Source organism: Pantherophis guttatus, chromosome 2 (assembly GCF_059756535.1).
Source record: "Pantherophis guttatus breed Tessera chromosome 2, ASM5975653v1, whole genome shotgun sequence".
Classification (NCBI taxonomy): domain Eukaryota; kingdom Metazoa; phylum Chordata; class Lepidosauria; order Squamata; family Colubridae; genus Pantherophis; species Pantherophis guttatus.
This window is the reverse complement of record NC_142064.1, coordinates 175,589,089-175,613,714: the sequence shown is the minus strand read 5'-3', so window position 1 is coordinate 175,613,714 and position 24,626 is coordinate 175,589,089. Positions and strand designations below refer to the sequence as shown.

Genomic DNA, 24,626 nt, shown 5'->3' with positions numbered 1-24,626 from the left:
GTCAATAATAATATTGATAACGGATTACAAGACACCAGCAGAAATGCCGCCCATTAAGCCACCATTATCACAGGTATAATGTTTCTTTGTTGTCAAATGAGTATGTTAGCAATACATAGTCAGAGCTGTTGCAGTCTTTAAGCTTATTGAATTTACAAGACACACTTTGAATAGATTTTTGTGTATATGTTGTCACGTATATTGAAGTATGTGCTACTTAGTTTTGACAGATCACTAGAGAAGCTGACACTGTGTCTATGCAGTAAGACATATGTTACATAAGTAAGCAGCAAGTTCATTAACTTACTGTCAGCCAAATAACACATTTTAGACTCATGCATGATTTGCCACATAAACCCTGAAAAAAAAATTACTTGGATGGTTAGTAGTGCTGCACAACTTTTCCAAGCCAGAGTATGCAATATGAAGCCAGAGTTCAACTAATGTTCTTTGTTGTAAATCCATTTAGGATTGTAGATTATCTGAGTAGTATTTCACCTGAGAAAATTGATATCATAACTTGAACCTTTTGTGCAAAGGAAAAATATCAGGATGTACAAATCCAGGAAAAGAATTTATCAAATTATCCATTTCCGCAGTTCAATAATGTTATATCCATGAGACTTTGCAAACATTCAAAATTCCATGTACTGGCTGACCATTTTCAGACAGCTAGGTATCTTGTTTTTCTCTTAGTGATTAGAGGCCTTGGTTCAAAGTTTCTTTTTTTTTCTTTTTCCTAGAAAAGCCAACTAGGATATTTGTGGAACTGTTGTCATATACTTTCATCATTGATCGAATTAAGAGACTTGTGCCTTCTTCTAATTAGATTGAACAGAATTTCCCACAATGATTTCCCAGTAAAGCTGTGCTTATCTACTTGAAACTACTGTCCTGCCAGTAAATGTATGACGGACACTTTAAAGTTCTCAGTCTGGAAGCAAGTGGGGGAAAAAACCTAGCCCAGATGCATTACTAACAATGTCATATACCAGGATTCAATATTCTTATCACTAGCACTGAGTCTTTTACTTTAAAATATCCGTAACTGCTAACCTGCTTGAGCTTTCTTTTTGGTATCAGGATGCACCATTTTTCATTGTTCTTCTAGATTACAGGTACTCCTTATGTAGTGACCACAACTGAAATTGGAAATTCAGTTGTTAAGTGAAGAAGTCGTTAAGTAAGACTGCAATTATGCTTATGATATTACTTCAGCTTTCCTTTGTTTAGCAGATCTGCAAAGGTCATAAATGAAAGGGCTGGCCATAAAGTTACTTTTCCATAATCATCATAACTGCAAACAGTTGCTAAACAAGGCAATCACTAAATTAAGACTATCAGTATCCTGGCAACATCTTGAAATTCTTAGTTCCGGACTATATGTAATCTATATATAGACCAGTTGTCTATAGTTATTTCAGGACTAGTTGTCCTTTTCTTGCCTTGCTGACAACTTGAGTGAAGTTGCTCCTAACATGCTATCTGTGCTTAATTTAATCATAAAGTGTTCCATTATTCCAATATTCTAGGTGTGCATGACAATGAACCATAAACTAACAACATGGATTGGGTTTCTATAAAATGCTAGGCTAAAATGGGGTTTGGAAGTTGTGATTTGTTCTGTCACAGAAACTTAATTCATTTATTATACAAGTGGACTGTCCCAAGGAATTTACATTGAGTTTACTTGTTTCAGCAATACATAGACTGAGATTCTACTCAGCCTTCCCAAGCCTTGAAGGACATACCCCACCCCCCTCCCAAAACCTCCTAATTGTTACAATTTTATAATTTTTAAAATAAAAAAACTGGGAAACATTAAATACTGTATATGACAGAAAAGAAATCATGGTAGCCATATTTAAATTTAATATTCAACATTCATCAACACAACCATTTTTGATTTTGCTTGACTAGATCAGGGGTGTCAAACTGTCATGTCATCAGGTGATGTATCACAACTTTTTTTTCCCCTTTGCTTAAAGCAGGGAGGGCATGGCCCATAGGCTGCAAATTTGACAACCCTGGACTAGATGATAATGATGAAGATGATAAATTCCAGCTCCTCCCTTTGTTATACAACTCAAGGTTTATATGAGGCTCACAGCCTGGGAAAAGTTATGCACCCATATGTTCTCAATCTTTACTTGTAAACATAATTGCTCTATTCTGATATTTTATTCAAATAACTTCTATATTACTGTTGAAGGAAATTGCATGGATTTATCTTTGTAATCTTCAGAAGTTGAGCTGTTTATTCTGTTTCCTGAGCAAGAATTCTACTATTCAGATAATAATTCGAGAATCAGTGTTGCTTCATACCATAAATGAACCTAGTAAACACAAGGCCAATTTCCTTAGGTTTACTATTCTTGACTTTGTTCTCCAAAAGAATTGATATTCTTGAATTGAGCTCAACTTCTGGAGATTACAAAGATACATCCATGCAATTTCCTTCAACGTTAATATAGAAGTTGTTGACATTGTCCTCTACTGATGGTTTGTATTGTTGTTATTCAAAAGCTTCTCAATGCTAGAATTCCTGGACATCTCCTATCAAGTACTTATCAAGCTTAGATTCTGAACCTAGTTGCCCATGTGCTATCACTTTCTGAGCATGAGGAACATATAATTGTGAATAAATTTTTGAACAGTCTTGATCTCAATGGAATTTGTATTCAAATAACTCTGTCCTACATACCAGAAGCTGAGCATGTTTAAGTGGTCTGCAAACACTGGAAAATGTCTTTTTCTTACATGTTTCCATTAGGAAGACTAGGTATTTGAGTGCCTGTTTCCTGCTCTTCTGGAGTAGATGTTGATTCTTGACTCCACCCTACCTCCCAGGGATTTTTGTTTCTAAGAAGGAGTGCATTTCTGAAAATGGATTGCAAAATACTGCTGGAGGAAAAGTAGGTTAGATTTACTTTCTATTTGAAACAACTTGTAAATCCAATGAGTGGTAATGTGACAGTACTCTATGTTTGGGAATGTATCATAAGAGTGGAAGACAGTGTACAGCTTAATACCAGTTCCCAATGTAATGATGAAATAATTATTTGCTGGGGTACAATTATCCAGTCAAATCATGGAGTTTAAAAGGTGTTATGAAGTACCTTGAAAACTTATTTAAGATATAACTCATATTCCTATCATACGTGAGAACTTCAAAGACAACATCATTGCAGGTGTTCCTTATTTTACATTGTCTCAAGCTGAGTAAATGCACTTTTCCTAAGTGTAAGTCTTGTTCTGGTTTCCACAGAAGTAATGCTGACCCAAAATGAGTAGCAGACTTTATCTTTAAGAATACTGCATATCTAACAGTAATCATCCTATCTAGCTAAGCATAGTGATTGTCCCATAGGAATCTTTATATTCTGTTCTGGTACAGAATAGAAATTAATTTCCAAACTGCCATTGCCATTGCTCCTTTATATATTTTCAATGGCCCTAAAGCAAAGAATATAGTCGCAAAAGAATAATGACTGCATTACACCATCTTTTTCTAATAATGGAATTAATAAATTGCCTTATTACCTCCAGACAACTGTAACGTGTTAGAGCAAAAACAACCAAAAGCATAAAGTCTAAAATGTATCATGGCAAGTTTTTTTCCTATAATAAATGTGTAAGGCTTTAATATTACTACAAGATTCTTGTTTTATTGTCACACACAAAATGAGCCAACTGTAAAGCAGAAGATATAGCCAAACTGTTACTCAAACTCCAAAATATAATTCAGCCACAACTACAATATTTGAGTCTTCTTTATTTCAATAATATGTCTAATTAAAGGTCATGGAAATCCATGGAAGTCAAATGTGCTATAGAAGCTACCCAGAACTAACCTGGTATTTCAAGGAGGCATGAAATTTTGATTTCATAGCCAGCCCTGCTAAGTCTAGATCCTTGTTATTCCATTGAACCAGCTTTCATTTAATAGTGACACTGCTCAATAGATATATGGCAATCATGTCCTTTCAATTAGTTGTTCACCTGAATTAATATTTGTGTGGAATAGTGTAACTATGAAATCTAAAAAAATATATATCAATACTTCAAATATCCACAGAATTATTGCTTTTTTCTCAAACTGCACATAAATGATCCTAGTTTAATATGGTATTTAGTGCTCTGTTTTATAGCTCCAGCTGATGAATATAGAGGTAGATCTAACAGCAGTTAAACAATTAGGTGAGAACAGTCAGCAACTAAATAAGGAAAGAAACTATGTAAATATTATTGCTTTTGAATTAATTATATAATATATAGAGCTTCAGGCCTGGAAGACTTCAAATGGGTGAAAGTGGGGCAGTTAGGGAAAGCCAGTGAAATAGGTTGGTTGGATACTGCTCCCACTGGTTTTTATGCTTCTACCTCTAAACTGTCCTCTATTGGAATTCATTGAGGATTAACTAACCAAAGGAAATAGACATTTCTTTTGAGCAATTTCTTATATTCAGGCATCCTTGCATATGCTAGACTTGTCTTTGAGGTGGATGTATCCCTAGGGGCTTCCAAAGATTTCAACACCATATCAGGCACAAATGCTGTGAGCCCTTTTACTGAACAGCACCATATGTTAATATACTGCCGACTGGTTTTTTAACTTGTTTTTATTGGGATCTTGTTTTAACTGCTGTGAGCTGCGAACAATCACTGGCTGGGTGGATATACATATCGAATAAATAAATAGTAATAGGTAAGCTGGGATACTAACACTGTACATAATTACATCATATTTATTTTCACTAGAAACAGCAAACAAGATTATTATTAATTTAGTTCTGAATTCTTTGGGAAGGAGAAAATCTGTTAGACAATTGATAATCCATGGATGTTCCTAGAGGGAATAAGTCTACCATTTGGAAAACCTTGTTTTTATGGCCCGGGGAATTAACCTTCTACTGTCAATCTTTTTTTATAACAACAATGTGAACAATAATATTTATAAATGCAAATATTGCTACTCACAGCAACAGAGGAGCCAAAGGCTATCAATGGGATAATTAACTTGATTAATTTGGGCAAGTTAGTGCTCTAACCTTGGTTAGCACTACAGCATAGCTCAATGTATTGAGTAAATACAGCCACAGAATTTCTTCTGTGTCTATTCAACTCAGTTATTGCTTAGGTGACAATAAAATGGCAATCCATGTTTCTTTGTAAACAGTCCATTAAAATGGAGTTTGGCCTATAAAAGTGGTTAAAAATGGCCAAACCTGACCATTTAATCATGAGTAATATTGGCTCAGTTTATCAGAGAAAGTGGACAAGTTTAATAGCAATTAACTCAAGAAGGAGCTGAATTGCATTATAACAGGTCAGCTTTGATTTAGCCAACACAGTTCTTGAACAGGTTAATTGGCTATAATATTGTTGAGAAAATTTCACCGGAGGAGAAATTGACAAGAACAATGCCAAAGGTTGTATTCTAAATGGGAAGAGAGCCATCAGCTTTGAAATTAAGTGGTTCCCACTCAGCACAAGAAAGGTGACAGGTTTGCTTGCCCAGAAAATCAAAGGTTGCATTGAAAAAAATATAATAGCAAACCCAAAAAAATGATTAATGAATTATTGTTGCACACTTAAAAATGTTTCCAATACAATAGCTAAAGAGGGTAGAAAACAAACTCTGAACCAATCTATCAAGCAATTTCTGCAGGATAATTTTCATCCATTTTGATTGTATTTCATGGACTTTCTATCCAAATGAACAGAACCATAAATAGGTATTAGATATCAGTCAGGATAACAAATATATATATAGAGAGAGATAGATTTGACAGCTTGATCATTTGGATCAACTATAGTGCATAAAAACTATGAATATCTGTTGTTTTTTGTATACATTCTAGATGTAGCCAAAACTGAATACACAAGTGTTTACATTTTTACTGTATTTCCTCCAATAATGAGTATTCAAACATACAGTCCATTCATTTAGGAAAAGATTCCATGAAATGCCGTCAAAATTATGCTGTTCACAAATACAAATGGTCATCTAAACAAGAGGTATTTACAAGGACTATAGGTGCATATGATGGATACATATATTGATTGTCTATGAAATGCAGAATCATTATTTGTCAGGTCAGGAATAACTAACACATTCAAGCCCAGTTAAAGTCACTATTTTAAATGAACACATATGCACAAAAGTATACGCATGTTAAAAAGTGGTGAAATCCATTTTTTTTACTACTGTGGGCGTGGCTAGGTGGGCGTGGTGTGGCTTGGTGGGCGTGGCTAGGTGGGCATGGCAGGGGAAGAATACTGCAAAATCTCCATTCCCACCCCAGTCCAGGGGAAGGATATTGCAAAATCTCCATTCCCACCCCACTCCAGGGGAAGGATATTGCAAAATCTCCATTCCCACCCCACTCCAGGGGAAGGATATTGCAAAATCTCCATTCCCACTCCACTCTGGGGCCAGCCAGAGGTGGTATTTGCCATTTCTCAGAACTACTCAAAATTTCCGCTACCAGTTCTCCGAACTGCTCAAAATTTCCATTACCGGTTTTCCAGAACCTGTCAGAACCTGCTGGATTTCACCCCTGATGTTAAATACATTGTTGTGACTCCGACCCCTGAGCCCGTCTTATCGGAGGGAGAAGACTCTGAAAGTGAAGGAGAGGAGTTGGCAAGGCCTCCCTCTCCAGGACCCTCCTCTTTGGCAATGCCTCAGGTGTCTTCCGAAGGAGAAGAGATAGGCCAGGAGCCAGGCACTTCCAAGCAGCCGCAGTTAGACAGCGACGGAGATAAGTCTTGGCTGGATCCCCAACAGCATCGGAAAGACAAGCGCACGCAACAGAGAAGGAGGCGTGCCAGAGATTAAGTTGAGTCACTGGACCACACCCCACAGGGGATAAAAGGGGGTGTGGTGGCCATTCAGGCTTTGTGATGGACAAAACTGAAAAGCTAGCAAGTCATACTGCATTTCTGGAACTTCGTTATATGCCTTCCTTGAATTTATTATGGACTAGACTTGACAATTCTTTGGCTTTGTGAACTTATTTTGGTTTATCCGACGGAGGAGGAAAACCTCCCTTTGTGAGTAAAGTTTTTGGCAAGCAGCTTCTGGGTTGCTGCCAATGCTGTTATCTCAAAGAAATTCCTGACTGCTGGTTTTATGAACTCCTGGCTGACTGTTTGTGTGCGTGTGCGAGTCGGGGACAGAACACACATATAACAAACAAAAACAATTCAAAATTTGTTAGGACAGGAAAGTTCAAGTGTTAGTGATATGATAGATGTGTTCTAAACTAATAAGTTTAGGTTCTGTTTGTACAGCATATGTACTTGTTTAAATTAATTTCTATTATCCCAATTTTCTGGATTTCTATGACATATTGAATGATAAATTATCTAAACTGACTGGATTCATTCAACATATTAGGCTAAAATGTAGTTGGACGGTTTGCGAATCTGCATGTCGTAGGAACACAGCCTCAGGTCATTTAACCAATACTGATTAATAGCATCTTCTAGGGTCACCTAGACATCATTGAGACAATACAAAACTGTCCTCCTTACTATTATCTCAACCCAATAGTGCGGGGGGTGTCAAACTCACGGCCCGCGGGCTGAATGCGTCATGTGCTGGCCACGCCTACCCCTGGTTTAGCAAAGGGGAAAAAAGTTGGTATACATCACATGATGACCTGACAACGCAAGTTTGATACCCCTGCAATAGTGAGTGGGTGATGCTAGGAAACACTGTAAATCAGGAGTGAAATCCAGCAGGTTCTAACAGGTTCTGGAGAACTGGTAGCGGAAATTTTGAGTAGTTTGGAGAACTGGCAAATGCCACCTCTGGCTGGGCCCAGACTGGGGAGAGAACGGAGATTTTGCAATATCCTTCCCCTGCCACGACCACCAAGCCACGCCCACAGAACCGGGAAAAATTTTGAATTTCACCCCTGCCGTAAATCACTAATGAGGATCTTAATTTTGATCACGATAGGAAATCTAAAGAACAGGGGTGATTAAAACAGTATAGGATAAAATATTGCATTTTGTAATTAGTCATGGATAGTTAAACAAGTACAATCGACAGAGACTGCCTTTCCCTCTTTGATTTGTGTCTCTCTTCCTGTTTTAGTTTCCCTCCGACCAAAAATAAATGGCTTTTAATATAAGGTATCTAGGTAACATTAAAATAAAAGTATAAAGTATGCTTATACATTCACATAAAACTTCCTAATACTGCCACAAGCAAATTTGGCAAACGGGAAGTAACCTGAATAACTAATCTCTCTGTCAGCCGAGCATTATGCTGAGATGGGCATAGATCCAACTTGTTCTATCCTTGCTGTCCTTAAGGTGGCAATTCAGGTGGAAAATGTATAATATTCAGGCTTGGAGCAGGTTCAAAAAAACCAGAGGGACTCCCTTTTCTGAATGGTAACCAGCAATAAAGTTTGTACTCCTTCCAACCATCCTATCAATCTTCTAAAAAGCTGAGGCAAAAGCTGATTCACTCCTGACAAGTTCTCTCATTCCACAGTCGCCTGGAGGACATGGCATGGAAACCAGGGGGGAAAAAAACAATAACTTTGCTCCCCAAACTACATCTTAACTCTTGGCACTTATTATGTTGGCTTTGGACAGATGACAAAAAGCCAAGTAACTTCTCACATTACTCCCAAAGTATTAAGTCAGCTCTGTGTCAGGTTTAAAGCGATTTTGTGAGAGATTATTTTTGTGGCCAAAGTTCTGTCTCTGATGTAACTCTCATTCTACAACATGAAGAAGTTTTTGAGGAGATATTCAAATGGGATAGGCTTTGCACAATTGGTTATCAAATGCATTGCTCACAATTACAAGAATAAAAATAGTTCTAGGTCCCACAAATTACTTTGTACCCTACCCTAATAAAAGTAATCATGCCACAAAACTGGAAGCCCAACATCGGCCCCTCATCCCCTGAATTCTGATGCTTCTAGGCAGCAGCAAATTTAACTCTTTATCCTACCAGATTCACTAACCCACAAGTTGCCAGATATGTTCATTGAGATTGGAGACCTTGCAGTTTTGAAAGCTCCATAGGACTGCTCTCCTTTGCTCAGGGCTCAACTATTAAAAATCTGATTAACAACAAACACAGATGGAATGTTGTATGGAAGAACATACCTCTCTACCAGTGCATTGTTCCTCCTGCACCTTCCAGCTTTTGTTTAGTTTCTAAACATTGGCTTATCTGTCTTGTAGAAAAATGTTAAACCACTGTTCAAAAGGAATTAAAATAATAGCTGACTGACCATAGAAGGAGTTCATGAGTTTAAAAGACTTTCAGGTAGAGACAGAGAGCCTCGACTGAAAGAACTTGACTCTACCACTGCTCCCACACACAAAATGGGCCAGAGTCCATGGATATATTTCAATGCTGTTTTGGAATAAGGGAAACCCCGTTTTGACACTGGAATAGTTAGTAATGGACTGAAGATAAAATGGAGATAGCCTCATGAGGACATGGTACTTAAAAGGTTTACTGGCATTTGTGACATGGTTGGGTCCAAGGAAGAAAAGACCTTGAATGGAAGCTAGTTCCATGGGGAAACAATAAACTTAACTGGACTAAAATTGTGCTTTATTACAAAACAATTACACCTGACAACACTCATATTTTCCTTTGGTCCCATTATATTGGCCTCATTTGGTTCCATCCATGTGTGAGATTAAGTCATTATTGTAAATTCTTATTCTACCTTTCAATAACAGACAGGATAGAATTTATTATTTTGTTTTGTTTTTTCACACATTATATTGGGGATGAGTTCAGATAGTCAGTATTGAAGTGAGCATGATCAGAACTATGTTTGGAGAGTGTTTGGATAATTAACCCTCTGCTTTCTAGCCATTTCCTCCTAGCACAGGGGTGTCAAACTCACGACGTCATGTCATCACCCATCGTAAGTTACTTTTTTCCTTCACTAAACGGGGTGAGGGTGTGTGTGGCCATGGCCAGTGTGTGACACATCTGGCCACAAGTTTGACACTCCTGTCCTAGCATGTGTCCTATGTATTAATAACTATCATTTCCTCAGTTCTGTTTTTGATTCTAACTGATTTTCAAGCTTCAAAAAAGGTTGAGAAATGGCTTAATTCAGGGAAGAAGTTAAGGACATGTTTCATTCATTCATTCCTTCACCCCACCAGTATCAGTTTACCAGGTCTATATACAATGGTAGGATGCTACCATTGGCAGTAATTCAAGACTTTTTACTACTTATACCTAATTAGAGCAGAAACATATCCTGCAAATTTCTTCTTTATGTCCTTGAAAATTAAACAGGGTCCTACCACTTAAGCATTTGGATGAGAAATTACCAATCTAGGAAGTTTAAAAAATAGTTTCTATAGTTGACAAAAAGCCTGATGTATGAATCCATGAAATCACCAGGAATCAAGTTCAGTTCAATGGAGACTTCGTACTGCTTTACTGCTCATTACAGATGCCATGGACTCCAGAACTCAGATGCCAGATGAGCTGTCATTACTTGTGTAACTGGATCAATTCCCCAGATAAACTGACTCCAAGAGCCAGATGCTTGCACCATCAGAGAAAGGGCTGAGGATCAAATTAAGAACAGCAATTTCAAATGTTATTCACCCCTCTTGACATATACTTCCTCAGTCACTTGCTGCCTCCTGATAGGGGATTCTTTCTATACTGACATTGCATTGTGGATACTGTATTTCTTGCTCTGTGGCCTTTTCCTCGCCCCCACTGTACATTATCTCTTTTCTGGTGTGAGCTGCTATTGCCAACCCAATTTAAACTATGTCAGTTTAGCTCTTCCTCAAAGCTGAGAGAATGAGCTATTAGCCTGAAAACTATAGCAGCATAAAATGTGCTGCTTCCGTAGGTGATTCCCACCCTAGTATTGTCCTGATGTATTATGAACAAGACATTTTAAGAGATAGGGACTGTTTTGCCTCCGTCTCCTCCCATGAAACCACACTACATAGTGGTAAAATATCCACCAGTTACTCTTAATGTGAGATAATGGTGAGGTGTGTTTGACAGATGGCTAAAGCAGTGGGTTTCACCATCTATTAAAATTCACTTTCATTTGTGCAAGTGTTCGTACAAATGTATTCAAGGGGAGCCCAACTAATAGCTGAGATCAGCTACCATGAGTCTCCTTTTAGAGATGGTTTTAGTGCTCACATAGAACACTATTAAACCTGTGTTCAAAGATAACCTAAGAATAGTAAGGGGGTTGAGCTATGAAACTACAAAGCTGCTCTCCCATTTCCTTATGTAGCCTTATATAGCAATTGCCGGTGAGCTAGTGTCTTGTGCAAGCGACCCAGGTCTCAAAAATAGGAATTGGCTCAGATCTGACAGGTAGGAGGGAGATCCGAGTGTGAAAGAAGCAGCTTCTCTTACTGCCCAACCCATGATGTTCCTGCAGGACAATGCAGGCGCGAGAAAACAGGGCATGCCTCCAGCCCCTCAAAATGTCCTATAAGAGCTGAGCTGAGCCCAATTCCTAAGAGTCAACCTAACCGCATCCACAATAGAAGAGTTGGCAAAGCATGTCAGTTTGTATCCATGGTAACACTTCTTTAATCAGAAAGGAAAACACTCCTTGAAAACTGGGACAGATAAAGATGGCACAGAACAACAAAAGGTGGCCGAAACGTAATTGTGCCATGTTATGTACAGGTGTGGGAAGCCTGGCCGGTAACAGACCACCTTTCGTCTCTCACGACCCGCGAAGAGTTATTCTCCCCGACATTTTAGATCCCCCCCCCTTTTCTCTCTCTCTCTCCCTCACACCCGCACTTCGGGGCCCGAGGCTCGCTCTTCGCTAAAGACTCGCTAAGGGTGAGGAGGAAGGAGTGGCGCGCCCTGAGGGCGCTTCTTGGCTTGTGGCTGCCGATATCGGTTGGCGGCTCCGTGAAGCGCCGAGCTGTAAAGGCCGCCGCCGCCGCCGCCGCCGCCCGTTTTCCCTCAGGCTAGCTCTCGGAGCTTCTGTTCCGGTGGCCTCTGCGGAACATATATACTGTCAAAGAGCCCGACTCTTCCCCCACCGCTCATGCCGAGCTGAGAAGGTGGGGGTGGTGGTGGAATCTAGGCACCCAGTCCTCGGTGTTGCGCGGGGTGCCGAAAGGCGGTTTCTCTGGGAAGGAAGGGCCTCTTTCTTTCGCGCCAGCTTTTGATGGCGCGCCTGTGGGTTACGGCGAGGGCGAGAGCGACGCGAGTGGGAGAAGGGTGGGATTGGCCGATTGCGGGGACCTGCTTTCAGCCCTCCCGAAGGCAAGCCGAGGCGACCGGCAAGCGGATGGTGGTGGGGGGGGGGGGCTGGGTAGCTGTCACGGTCTATGTGCGAGGAATGACTAAACGTTGATTGAGGAGCTGTGGAGGCTTTCGGCGTCTCCTCTCCGCGCACAGTTCACATCTTCCTTGCGCGCGCTGATGCCCCTCCGCCTCGCGCGGCGTGCCACGCTCCCCCGCCCGCTTCTTACTCTCTCCTGCAGCAAATTAAGTGTTTCGAGACGTAATTGAAGAATCCGAGTGTTTTCCGCTTAATTCTCTTTTTTTTCCCCTCCCCCTTTTCCCGTGCCCATCCCAGGCAAGGCGAGCACTCCGGCCCCGTACCCGTTCAATGAAGCAGCACAGATTCCCGGCCGTTTCAAGTGGGATTTTGCAGGACGAGGAGAAGAAGGAGGAGGTGGAGGAGGAGGAAGAGGAGGAGGAGGAGGAGGAGGAGGAGGAAGTGGCGGTGGAGGGAAGGAGTTGGCAGCATCAGCAACGGCAGCAGGCATATTTACAAGGAAGCATTTCGGGTCTCGCTCTGCTACTGGGGATATAAATGTCATTCAAAGCATCCCCAGATCGGTTTACGGCTCCTCTCCGTTTTCTTCCGAAGCGCTGATTTGAGTCCCGAATATTGCATTTCTGCGGCTTGCTATCCGAGAAGGTAAGGAGACTGTAAGCGCAAAATGCGCGGCGGCGGCGGCGGCATGGTCACCGGGAGGATAACTTCCCCTCCTTGCCCTGCCCCACACCACCACATCTTCTCTTCCCATCTCCCCCCCGCCTTTTTTTCCCCCAGGTACGGTGGTATTTAGGCACGACCTCCCTCCCCGCTTGCCCATCCTTTCTGGGCTGCTTGATCCGTAGGGAGGAAAGCGAGAGCGGGAGATGGCCTTTGAAACCAGACCCTTTGCTTGATGGAAAAGCTGGGCAGGATCTGACTTTTGTACTTTTTTTTTTTTACTCTGATGTAAAGAACCTTTAAGATCGTAGTATGCCTAACGCCACTCACGATCCCCAGTCTTTCATTTCTGTGTCCCCCAAACCGCCTTTCTTTTTTTTTTACCCCCCCCCCTCCCGGAAGAGCAGACAGCCATCTAGCCCCTTCCAAGCAACTCGTCATCATCTGGCATTGCCCCCTCCCCCAAATGCTATAGGCTGAGTCCTTTCTAGCCACCGACTGCAAACTCGGACCCCCTCCCTCCCTGGTTTCACACACCATTTGCTATTCTCAAGGAACAAAAAGTCTAGCTCCCCCCCCCCATCACCACCACCACCACCACACGTGTACGCCTTGGATTCCTTTTTAACCTCTTTCTGTCTTCATTCCTAATCTGATGTTGCACGTTTCTCGCTTTTAAATTAGCTTAAAAAAGTACTGCAACTCTTGAAACTTCTCGGGTTGCTACAGTGCAGCCCATACATTGTAAAACTCAGAAGGAGAACAAAATGCTGCTAAGCCTCTTGTGCCTTACTCTCTTTTAAATGATGCATTTTTTTCTTCCCTTTTCATTTTTTTAAATTCCTTTGTTTTTCCTTCCTTCCTTCCTTCCTTCCTTCCTTCCTTCCTTCCTTCCTTCCTTCCTTCCTTCCCTCTTTCTCTTTTGCCAAGGAAATTTGCTCCATCTCCAGCATCAACCACTGCTCCTTTTGATGTTGTGGTACACCGTGCGCATGCGTTCCACATTAGAATTACTGCACTGGCTAGAATAAGTTGGATCGCTTCTTCTCTTCTATTGAAACCCTAAAATCCTATCAAAAGCTAAAGGGATGCTGAGAGTCCGGAAAAAAGGTTGCTTTGGGATTTGGTCGTTGCCCTTTATAATAACAGTGGTTTGTGCACAGAGGTAAGTGATTAAAGGTTCTCTTCTAATTTAACCACCCCCCCCTCAGTCCTTCACTTTGAAATGTATTGTATGCTTCCGATAAACTGAAGGTGCAAAATGCATTTTGAGGGGGGGGGGGAGAGAGAGAGAGAGAGAGAGAGAGAGAGAGAGAGAGGGAAGACAGAAAATGTCTCTGTACTGATGTTTTTTTTCTTTGTCTCTCTTTAGTGCTAATGATCCTAGCAATATGTCCCTAGTAAAAGAGACTGTGGATAGATTGCTGAAAGGCTACGACATTCGACTGAGGCCAGATTTTGGAGGTAATTTGATTGCTTTTGTGGAAGAATCTTGCTGCATGCCTAAGCTGCCATGCTCTGGGTTGTGAGTGCCTGTTTCAAACATTGTCAGGGAGCTGCCTCTCTCTAATGCACTGGAATTGTCATTTCTGAAGATTTTTCCAAGTTAAGTCACTGTTTTCCAATTTTCTCTAACATACAATGACTATTTTGTATATGTATGTGTGGGATTGGCCTCATTGTAGGAATATGTGTTGGCAGGAGGTGTACATTGCTGTCTGTAATTTAAACTTTAATTAGGTTTATTGAGATGCTAATGTCCTAAGTTTATCCAGTGCTCATTCATCAAGCTACCGTATCTATCCCTGTGGTATTTTATGAGTATTTTAAAGTGCAAATATCCTGCAAATGGAATGTTCATGTCATTCAAACCACCCAGGGGCTTTGCTTTTAGTGAAATATTTCCATGTGCATGTGTCTGCGATGTTTTAAACCTAAATTTAAATTAGAGTCCTTTGGAATACACAACAAGAGAACATTCAGTGAACAGAATAGTTTGGAATTTGGGATGGGTTGACTTTGTACTTTGCTAGACTCCGTTCACTAAGATGAGTCCACGCGGAAAGTGGGAATCAAAGCCCTACTTGCTTTAAAGTCCTCCTAATTTCCTCTAGTTGGTCGGAGGTTTCCCTCTGTCTGACCAACTAAAAAGACCCTGCACCCTGTTAGTAATGTAGCAACCCTACAGGGAGGAAAGTATAAGCATGTGTGTTAGTTACGTAAAGGCTTCCTGCTACTGGGAGAGAGAGCGAGACCCTGGAAGGGGGTAACTAAGACTGAGAAGTCCTTGTGCCCCACCCCTTCTGGAGTCTGAGCTAATCTTCCCTGAAATGAGTTAAATGGTTAAAGATCACAGTGCAGACTGTCTTATGTTCCAGGTCCTCCTGTGGCTGTTGGCATGAACATAGACATAGCCAGCATAGACATGGTGTCAGAAGTCAATATGGTGAGTACTTCAGATCACTCCCACCCATCTCCACCTCCTACATTGTATTAAGGTCTGGAATATATTACATCCTGTTACAGGGAAGGGGAACCAATGAAAGTTCTGGGCTTTTCCCCCCCTCCTTTTATTTACATTGGCAGCAATGTTTTAGGCCATCCCTTTTCTACACCCTCCCCAATATATCTGGTGCCTGTTTTTTTTTCCCTCTTTCTTTTTCTTCCTCTCTCTCTCTCTCTCTCTCTCTCTCTCTCTCTCTCTCTCTCTCTCTCCCTCCCTCCCTCCCTCCCTCCCTCTCCCCCCGTACATTGATTTAGGACTACCTGAATATGAAAATTGTGACCAGTGGATTTTAAGGAATAACAATATCTTTGGCTGCGTTTTTCATTTGAAATGATATTGAATTGCTATACACACACAAACCCAGAGGAAATGGATTTGTGAGGCTTCACAAGGGCATCTGAAATAAATTCTTTTTTTTTCCCAAATGAATGATTGCCATTTGAATACATTGGTATTGTTTAACTGTTATGATTTATAGAGTGTAAAAAGCTGGTCAGATTTATTGACAGTTGTGCTATTTAGCAGATACTGTTTCAGACATACAGTTAAGAGAGTCCTAAGGGAACAATTCTGGCCTCTTTTTGCTCATGCTGGATTGCCCCCTGCTGACATGACTTTGCACTGCATCTTGTATTTCTGTAACATTTTTGTTCACTGTTTGGGATCACGTATGTGATTATTTTAGAATGTTGATGAGTGGAAAATGGGATTAGTCTTGACTGTTTCAATATTTTATATGTGCCCTGCTAGTTTTGAAGTATACGGGACTTCTATTAGAAGTGGAAGAATGGGTGTTTGTGCATTTTGGAATAAAATTCAGTTTTCTTGCGGAGACATACTTTGACTTTTATTGAAAATTCCAGTTTTTATGGTGGGAAAAATAATTTGTAAAGACTGTAAAAATATAAAAGTGATTTTTGTAATATATTACATCAGGGACAGAGGGCTTTGTTTTTACACAAGCCATTTGAACATAATTTTGGTTACCAGCAGGATGTCAGTTTTCTGAAACCAAAATTATTGAGAAGTTAATATTCTTGCTGATATAAGGAAGACAGCATTCATCCTTTTAAAAAGCTTTTCGATAGTCAGATTTTTCAAAAAATAAGTTCTTAAATTTGGCAGTGACTAAGACATTGTGAAACATGCAAGCCTACATACTGTCAAGAAGGCAAAATCTAATCTAAAGCAAATTAAAATAACACGAACTTTTGTGAAAGCTAAATTAGAGTTAACACAAAATGCTCAATTTGTATTTTTCAATGTGTTTATGTTTGTAATATTTATTTAGTATATTGACATTAATGAACGCTTTCAGTACCTGCTGTGTTGTATTCTCAAGAGTGTAAGAACAATTTTTTACAAAAAAATATACAGCCACTTATTAATACATATTTGTAATACAGATTGTATAAAAGATACATTATCAAATGGATTGCTAAATACTTGTGCTAATGTTAAAATTTATTCATACAAGGTCTTTGATGTTCCAAATTATTTCACCTTTACTAAATTCAATTCTTTCCTAAAGTCATTCAGAATTTAAATATGTCTATGTGCAAAAAAAAAAAAAAAGATTCCTTACATTAATTTCAGATTTGGACAATCTATAGATTATTAAATCCTTTCTTCACAAGCAACTCTTTTGTCATGCTGAACTTTTCCCCACTGACTTAATCATAGTTAAAGATCATGGTTACATGTATTATAGTTAAATTGAAGTTGGCGTTAATTCAGTTTCAAAGCTACTTTCAGCTTCTAGGTAAGCTTAAGCTTAAACACGAATGCTAATAAATTCTAAAGTGTGATATAAATTCAATCTAAAGAACTTGTGCTTGTGTGAGGAAAGGATTGAGGAGAAAATATTAGTTTTACATTAATTACCCTTAATCTCTCACCATGATTAAGGGCAAAATTCAGTGAGAATCTACTGGGTGTAGGCTACAGTTAATTTAGGCGAATCTAAGAGGTCATATAGAGGCTTACTTTGCATAAGAATGGTGGTGTCCTTGCATCAAACTTTTTTTTTTCAGGAGCAAGAATAAAAGTTGGTGATTTATTTGATTCAAATTTCACTTGCAGTATATTTCCATGGAAGTGATGATAGATTATTCCTAAACCTTGGCAGTACTATAATAGAATGTTTATAAGGAAATATAGATTGCCTGCTTGTTTGCTGATATCAGTGATCCTTAACCTATATGATAAAATAGATTAAATTTTGGAATTTACCTCTAGGCATATTTACTTAGAAGTCCAATATACTTACTCACCAGTTAATGAGTTCATTCTTATTTTGTTTTGAATAAAAAGTTGAGGAGTTACTATAAATCTATGGTTGTTTCTGACAACACCAATATCAAGTGATCGACATCTTTACCTGATCCCAGTTTCTTAGGGAAAAAGCATTGTTTATAAGTTTACAATCATGATTAATCTCTTCCACCAAACCTGTTACATAACACAGTAGCCTTCAACCTTGGGGGTTATGGGCACAAATGAGCAACCACATATTTCTATTAAATCTTTTTTCCTTAAAAAAGGATGCAGTAAAATTTCTAAGAAAGACAAACTAGCACAAACTAGGTATCATTTGATCCCACAGTATTCTACTCTAGATAAAGGATAAGTATGGGTAAAAAGTTAATTTCATCAGCTCTCCAAGTTCTAAATTCAAGTTCTCCAATGAAATTTTCTTCTAATATGAAGACTACTCCCAAATCATTTTCCCTTGAAATGTATGGGTAAAAAGTTAATTTCATCAGCTCTCCAAGTTCTAAATTCAAGTTCTCCAATGAAATTTTCTTCTAATATGAAGACTACTCCCAAATCATTTTCCCTTGAAATGTATTTAAAAAATCACTACATGCCTACCCCATTAGTATATAAAATAATAAATACATTATAATCCAAACCTCTTGATCCAAACTCACACATTCTTAATGCCTGATTCCTTCCGGGTAACTTCTAAATCTTTTTTGTCTTCTATTTACACACACCTGTAAATTTCCATCATGAGTTATGGTCATTTGCTTTTCTGTCAAGCCTCCTTTCTCTCTTTCATCTCCCTCTGGGCTGCCCCCTCTTCCATCATAACTTTTTACTGTCATTTTCATTTATTTAAGACAGTTTTTCCTTTCTACTCTTCCTTTCTTTTGAAGTTGTAAAACAGCAGACCTCTGGCCTTCATCTCTCCACACTTTTTCCCATTTCTGAAAAAAGCTCAAAAACATGTGGACCCTGGAGGAATAGTGGGAAAGGAAAGGAGCAGAGTAATTGGGATTTTGCTTCTTGATACTTGTACAAAGTAAAAAAAAAATGTCTAGGTGATGTGATGATGGTACTAGTGATGATATAAAAGACAGAAAACCTTGACAAGCATCAAGGTAGTATCCTGAGGCACCTTTCTGTCCACAGTCAATTGCCAACCACAGCTATAAAGGTTGTTTATTATGATTTAATGTTGGCATTAATTTGCTGTTTACATAGTCTTGGTCAGAAAAGTTAGGAAGATGCTTCTCATATATATTTGAGCATGTGTGTTCATGCAGAAACATAAATATACTTTCTATCTCAAGTTATACTGTTAAGGGCATTCAGTGATTATATACAGAATTTGTTGAAGATACATTTGAAGTAGCACATAAATAATTTAGTATAACAAATGGTCATTTCTCCTACATACAATTGTCAGAAGCAATTGTAATAGCATTAGCAGTTGCAATATTTTAACATCGGTAATGTTCAATATCAACAAGTGTAAATTAACTACATTAATTTAAGGTTTTTTATTTTTTTTTATGCTGTTGGTGCTAACAATCCAAATTTTTCTTTTCAAGAGTAATTTTTCCCTGGAATAAACCTTTTCTATATATAAAAAAATGTATGTTCTTTAAAAAAAAACCTGGGACAATAATCAAATCTGTTCTTCCCTTCTCCCTATAGGGGACCTAATTTAATATGTGTATTTTAGATGGAGGTTGTACATTTTGCAAGAGATATTGGAGACATTTTTTACAGGCCTCCTTTTGAATAAAATAGTGTGACCATGAAACCAGAACAAAGCTCATCATTTACAATGTCTGATAGGGCCTTCCTGAAAATATTTCTTATCTCAGAAATTTCTTAGCAAGTTCATATAATCAGAAAAGTTAAACTAGAAAAGAAGGTTTTCTTGACTAGTTTAGGAAAAGGAGGTGGGGGGGGGAGAGAATTACGTAGAACTGTGGCCAAATGAACTTATCTGAATACAAGTGAGGCTGAAGTGATCAAATATAGATATATATCAGATACAGAATATAGAAGTAGCTATTCTCCCTACTTGGAGCCATTCCTGACCCTTTGCTGTGCTATATTTTCATTTATTGATATGCTATTTTAAAATATTATTACTGTATCATTAAAATGTTGGGATTTAGAAAAAGAAGAAACAACAGGTTACAAATATTGCCTTTCGCCATTCAAGAATTCATTCTTTTCTGTCTTCTTTCTAAATGCAGATTTTTTTTTTTTAGAGACTACATGTCCTTTTCTATTATGTATGCAAATCCATTTTTGAGTTTCAAACTCAAGGAATCTTCAGGTTTAAGGAAAGCATTGGGTTAAGTTGCATTATGTGCAAAACGATTCCTTCTCTATTAATTATGTGGAGGTGGCACACAAAAATATGGTTTGTTTTGTCTAGAATAGCTCTCATATACTTAAAATGAGGAATTGGTGATCCAACAGATTGTTGCAACTATTTTCAGCTTCCAAATCAAATGACAATAATATGCCAAAATAGCCTTGGTTTCGTGAAAGACTAGTTGGTCTTTTTTTCTAATTACTATACAATTTTAAGGTTTAATTCCACTGAATATTTCTTTATTTTATGGTATCTAGGCACCACATGATGACCAAACTATAAAGAATATATTCTGTTAATTATTAAATTCAATTGTTACATTTTATTACCTTTGACCTGGTTTTTAAAATGAAGTTTTAACTTTAAATCCAGTTTCTACTGTTACCAATTTATTCATAAAAAGCCATTGAGATAGTATTTTGCCAGATATATACAAATACATCCATCTGGTACCCTAATAAATGTATTTTTATTCCAATTCAGTTCATAGAAATTCATCTTTTTTATAATAATTAAATATGTGGTGCAAATTAGCTCATCTTACCTAGCTCCTTTATTTTTGTGAGATACAGATTTAGAGCTAACTATATTGAGAATGAGTTGACTTTCTCACCTGGTCTCTTTTGTATGAGTCCTTGAGATTTGGTCATACAAAGCCTTCTAGGTGTTGCTTTCATCAGCTATGAGCTGCAAAATAAAACATGAAATACATCAAATGAAAAGAATAAAATAATAGCTTCTGGAAAAAATAATCACTATTGTTCTACTAGTTCATAGCATCAGCAGACAGACAATAAAAAGCCCCTTTCATGTCTCATACTTTTTCCTCTATTTTTAGCCCCCCTCCCGCCAGCTTTTTTCCATCAAAGAAAAACCTGCCTTCTTGTTTTCAAACTGGAAGAGGAAAAAACCTTGAAATTTAAGTTTTCTCTAATCATTAAATAGCAATAGTGGTATTCAAGGTCAATTTTGCTTGTATCCCACTTAGCATAATATAGCTTTCAGATGATTTCAGATTTCTCCATCCTTATAGAGTATATTTTGAAAGAAACAAGGTAAAACATATCTATTGTGGGCACAGGCCCAGGCTCATCATGGAAGGAGAATTACTGTGAGGATTCACAGTTATCAATTGTCATTAATAACAGTCACAAATCCCATCATCATTAACAGGGCTAAATGTTATCTGTAACAAAGTTACTAATATCTATATTTGGAGATATTTATCTTCAAAGAAATCAACAAAGGATCCTAATAGCTCCATAGAAAAATTGCATATATTTTATGATACATAGTGCATGAAGGCAAGGCAATCTTGCAACAGAAATCTCTGTGTGAATAGAACATAAACAATGAAGTTAGAATTGAAATATACACACTAATAATTAATTCCATGAGTCAATTTGATGTAATGGTTAAGGCACTGTGAGTTCTAGTCGTGCCTTAGGTACAAAGCCAGCTGAGTGACCTTGGACCAATCTCTTTTGTCAGCCCTCAGAACAAAGCAATGGCACACTGCTTTTGAAATCGTAACAAGAAACCAGAGACTAGTCCAGACAGTCACCAGGAGTCAAAAAAAACTGATTGAAAACAATCGTCATGATTTTATAAGCTATAAATATTGACAAAGCTATTTTTGAATATCATTTAGGATAACACTTCAAAAATCAGGTTCAGTGAATGTGGTCTACCAAAGCTGATATTGTGATAAATCTGTTGATCTCAAAGGTGTTATATAAGACAGATTTACACCATAGATTCATCAGGCAACCTGTTTTTTAGGAAAAGAGAGAGGGAAAGTCTAAATGTGGAAAGAAAAATGTTACTATCGATAGAATGGGACTCACTGCGTATTTGTTTCAATGTTGTTTCCGAAAAGAAATTGACTCAGAATGTTTTATGCTAAGATGGCGTGGTATTTGGTTAGAACTGTATCATTTTATACACTATCATATATTATAAAACAGCTGAGTAGTTAATAGGATTACGAATTCTCCTGTGTCAATATGGAGACTAATGGGCTTATTTTAAAACGAATCCGTAGGCAGCAACTTACTTCCTATTAACTTAACTTGGTTGTCTTTCTGGAAGTGTATTATTACTTGGAAAGTGGAAGCTATGTTTTTCCATTGTTACTTTGATAACATGATTATCCACCATTATTTGTGGGAAGGTTTGTTATGAAACATAAATTAGAACTATTCAGTGAAGGAACCCCCAACATTGAATAATGCCAGAATAGATTATAAAATATTCTTGCAGGTGGCTTAATCCTGGTTCTGTGAAACCCATTGGCTATACCCTGCAAATTCTTCTGTCCCAGTTCCTCTTCAAATTCTGTGATGCCAGGGGAGATTGGAATGCTCACTATAATTGATGAGTAAGGAAAGAAAAAAAAATGACAATTAGGCTTTGGTCAATTAGTTGATACACAATACACAAAGAGGCTTTCATGCTAATATTCAGTAGGATTTAAGCAGTTTTAAAGGACTGTATTTGTTTTTTTTTTTTGTTGGTTTTTTTTTTTACATAGGTAGTGGTGGACCAATTTAAAGAAATAAGAACCACTGGAAAAAAAATGGTCTGAAATACATAGAACATCACAATATCATTCATTTTCATATAGCATTTCAATTCTCTTCTTTTTGTTCTCACAGCTGGATCTTGATTTCATATGCTCAAATATAAATGACTTTTCCAACACATGTAGTTTCATTTGCCTTTCTCAGATGTTGACTGCTGCCTAGTCACGTGTGTGAGGCAGGTGGCCATATAAACCATTTCAGTTAATGCATCCATGATTTTAGGTAGATAACTAGATAACATTTTTTTTCTGGTTGCAAATTTTTCCAGTCTAGGTGAAATGAAGAGCTGTGTTGAATTTGAAAATTCTTACTGTAGCTATAATGGACTGTGAGAATAACCTTGGGAGAGCGGAAGAGGAGCCACAGTCAGGGCAATGGTTAGACAAGAGATACCCCAGTCCAACAAAGGATTGAGAAAGTGTCTCAGAAGGGACCTCTGTAATTCTCTAGAAAGTAAAAGCAAGGAAGGGGAGAACTGCTTTCAGACTTGCAAGATTCTGTTAACCTTACAAGTTATTTTTATCCTATTCAATCATGTCTGATTCTCCGAGATTGTCTGGACAAATTCCTGCAGTTTCTTTGACATGATTTTTTAGAAGTTTGCTATTGTCTCTTTGCTAGGGCTGAGAGAAAGTGACTGGGCCAAGGTCACCCAACTGGCTTTCTGCCTTAGGTGGGACTAGAACTCACATTCTGAATTTCTAACCTGATGCATCACTGCTACATCAAACTGGCTCTCTAACCTTGCAATACAAGTAGTGTTGGTAGTAGTCATGATTTCTGTTTTTCTTTCTTTTAAAGGGCTTACACAGAAAGAAACAGAAGTGACAGTAGTTGCTTATGTGGACAAAACAGTAAATCATATTTTAATTTATTAAACTAAAATACAATTACTTAAATCTATAGTTTAACATTGAAACTAATGGAACTAAGGAAGCAAGTTAAAGGAAAAAAATATAGAAAGCAAATGGGGAAGTAGGAGGAAGAATTAGAGATTCCACATTCTTAAAATACTTTTTTACGAAGTAGGTAACTTAAAAAGTAAGTAACTTAAGAAACCTTTCAAGACTCAGAATATGTGTAAGAAGGCCTGGATAACACTTGACGATGAATGAAAATGATGTTTTTTTTCTTTAGCAGGAATTGTAGTAGGCTGGCTTTTAAAAAGCGTTAGGCCAATTTATGAAAATCATGAGGGTTAATGCTATATAGCCTTGATGACAGCATAACTGCCTTTGAAGACCACTTGCTGGGAGATTAGTGGGCTTTCTTGTCTAATTTTTTTACCACTGACAGAAGAGACTGCTGGATTAGATGAACTAGAGATCTAGTTTGGTAGGACATTGCTTATGTTCGAACTTCTCTTTGTTTACCAGACCTTTTCCACTTTAGGAATTAGAATACGATATACTTTAGAAAATGTATATATTTAATTTTAGAGAAATAGACTAATTTTCCACTGAGTCCAATAAAGTCAGAAAACTGTGGCATTTGGTGAATCTATTCTAACTTGCTTTGAAAAACTATGTGTTATTTCATTTTATTTCTGCTATTTTAAAAATGTAATCCCCATCCTATAGGCTTCATCTGGATGCACAGTACAATATGACAATAATTGAAAATGCAAACTTTTCTCAAAATTGTCTTCAAAAACATCTTGAGAAAGATCAGGAAACAAAAATTGAATATAATCAGGAAACAAAAATTGAATATAAACATTCTATATGTCAAGGACCTCTCTGAAAAACCAGTTTTAACTTGCTCCCACAAGTTATTGAAGATCTGACCAAACATGCATACTCATATGTAAACATCTCTGGGAGGAAGTCTTGATTTCTTAATGACCTTTGTTTTCAGGATCTTACCAGGAATGTTTACAATAAAATCATGGGGATTATAGGTGCTGGTTAAACGTTATTGTTTGTGATAGCATTAAATATGAAACTATGTTT

At 38.0% G+C, this 24,626-nt stretch overlaps 1 protein-coding gene across 16 annotated transcripts in view; it reads left to right on the top strand.

The window, feature by feature from the left end:
- The window catches only part of GABRB2 (gamma-aminobutyric acid type A receptor subunit beta2), a 321,436-nt gene that overhangs the window by 183,219 nt on the left and 113,591 nt on the right, over positions 1–24,626 (top strand). For 4 of the 16 annotated variants that reach the window (XM_087887361.1, XM_087887359.1, XM_087887354.1 and 1 more), the window contains exons 3-6: positions 12,594–12,941; positions 13,910–14,124; positions 14,332–14,423; positions 15,338–15,405. In XM_087887361.1, the coding sequence (XP_087743487.1) occupies positions 14,048–14,124; positions 14,332–14,423; positions 15,338–15,405 (237 nt within the window). In that variant the 5' untranslated portion in view covers positions 12,594–12,941; positions 13,910–14,047. Of the gene's footprint in view, positions 1–2,900; positions 2,916–11,608; positions 11,846–11,873; positions 12,073–12,156; positions 12,278–12,593; positions 12,942–13,889; positions 14,125–14,331; positions 14,424–15,320; positions 15,406–24,626 lie in introns of those variants that run through there. The other 12 variants (XM_087887351.1, XM_087887355.1, XM_034406374.3 and 9 more) reach the window with 12 other exon arrangements.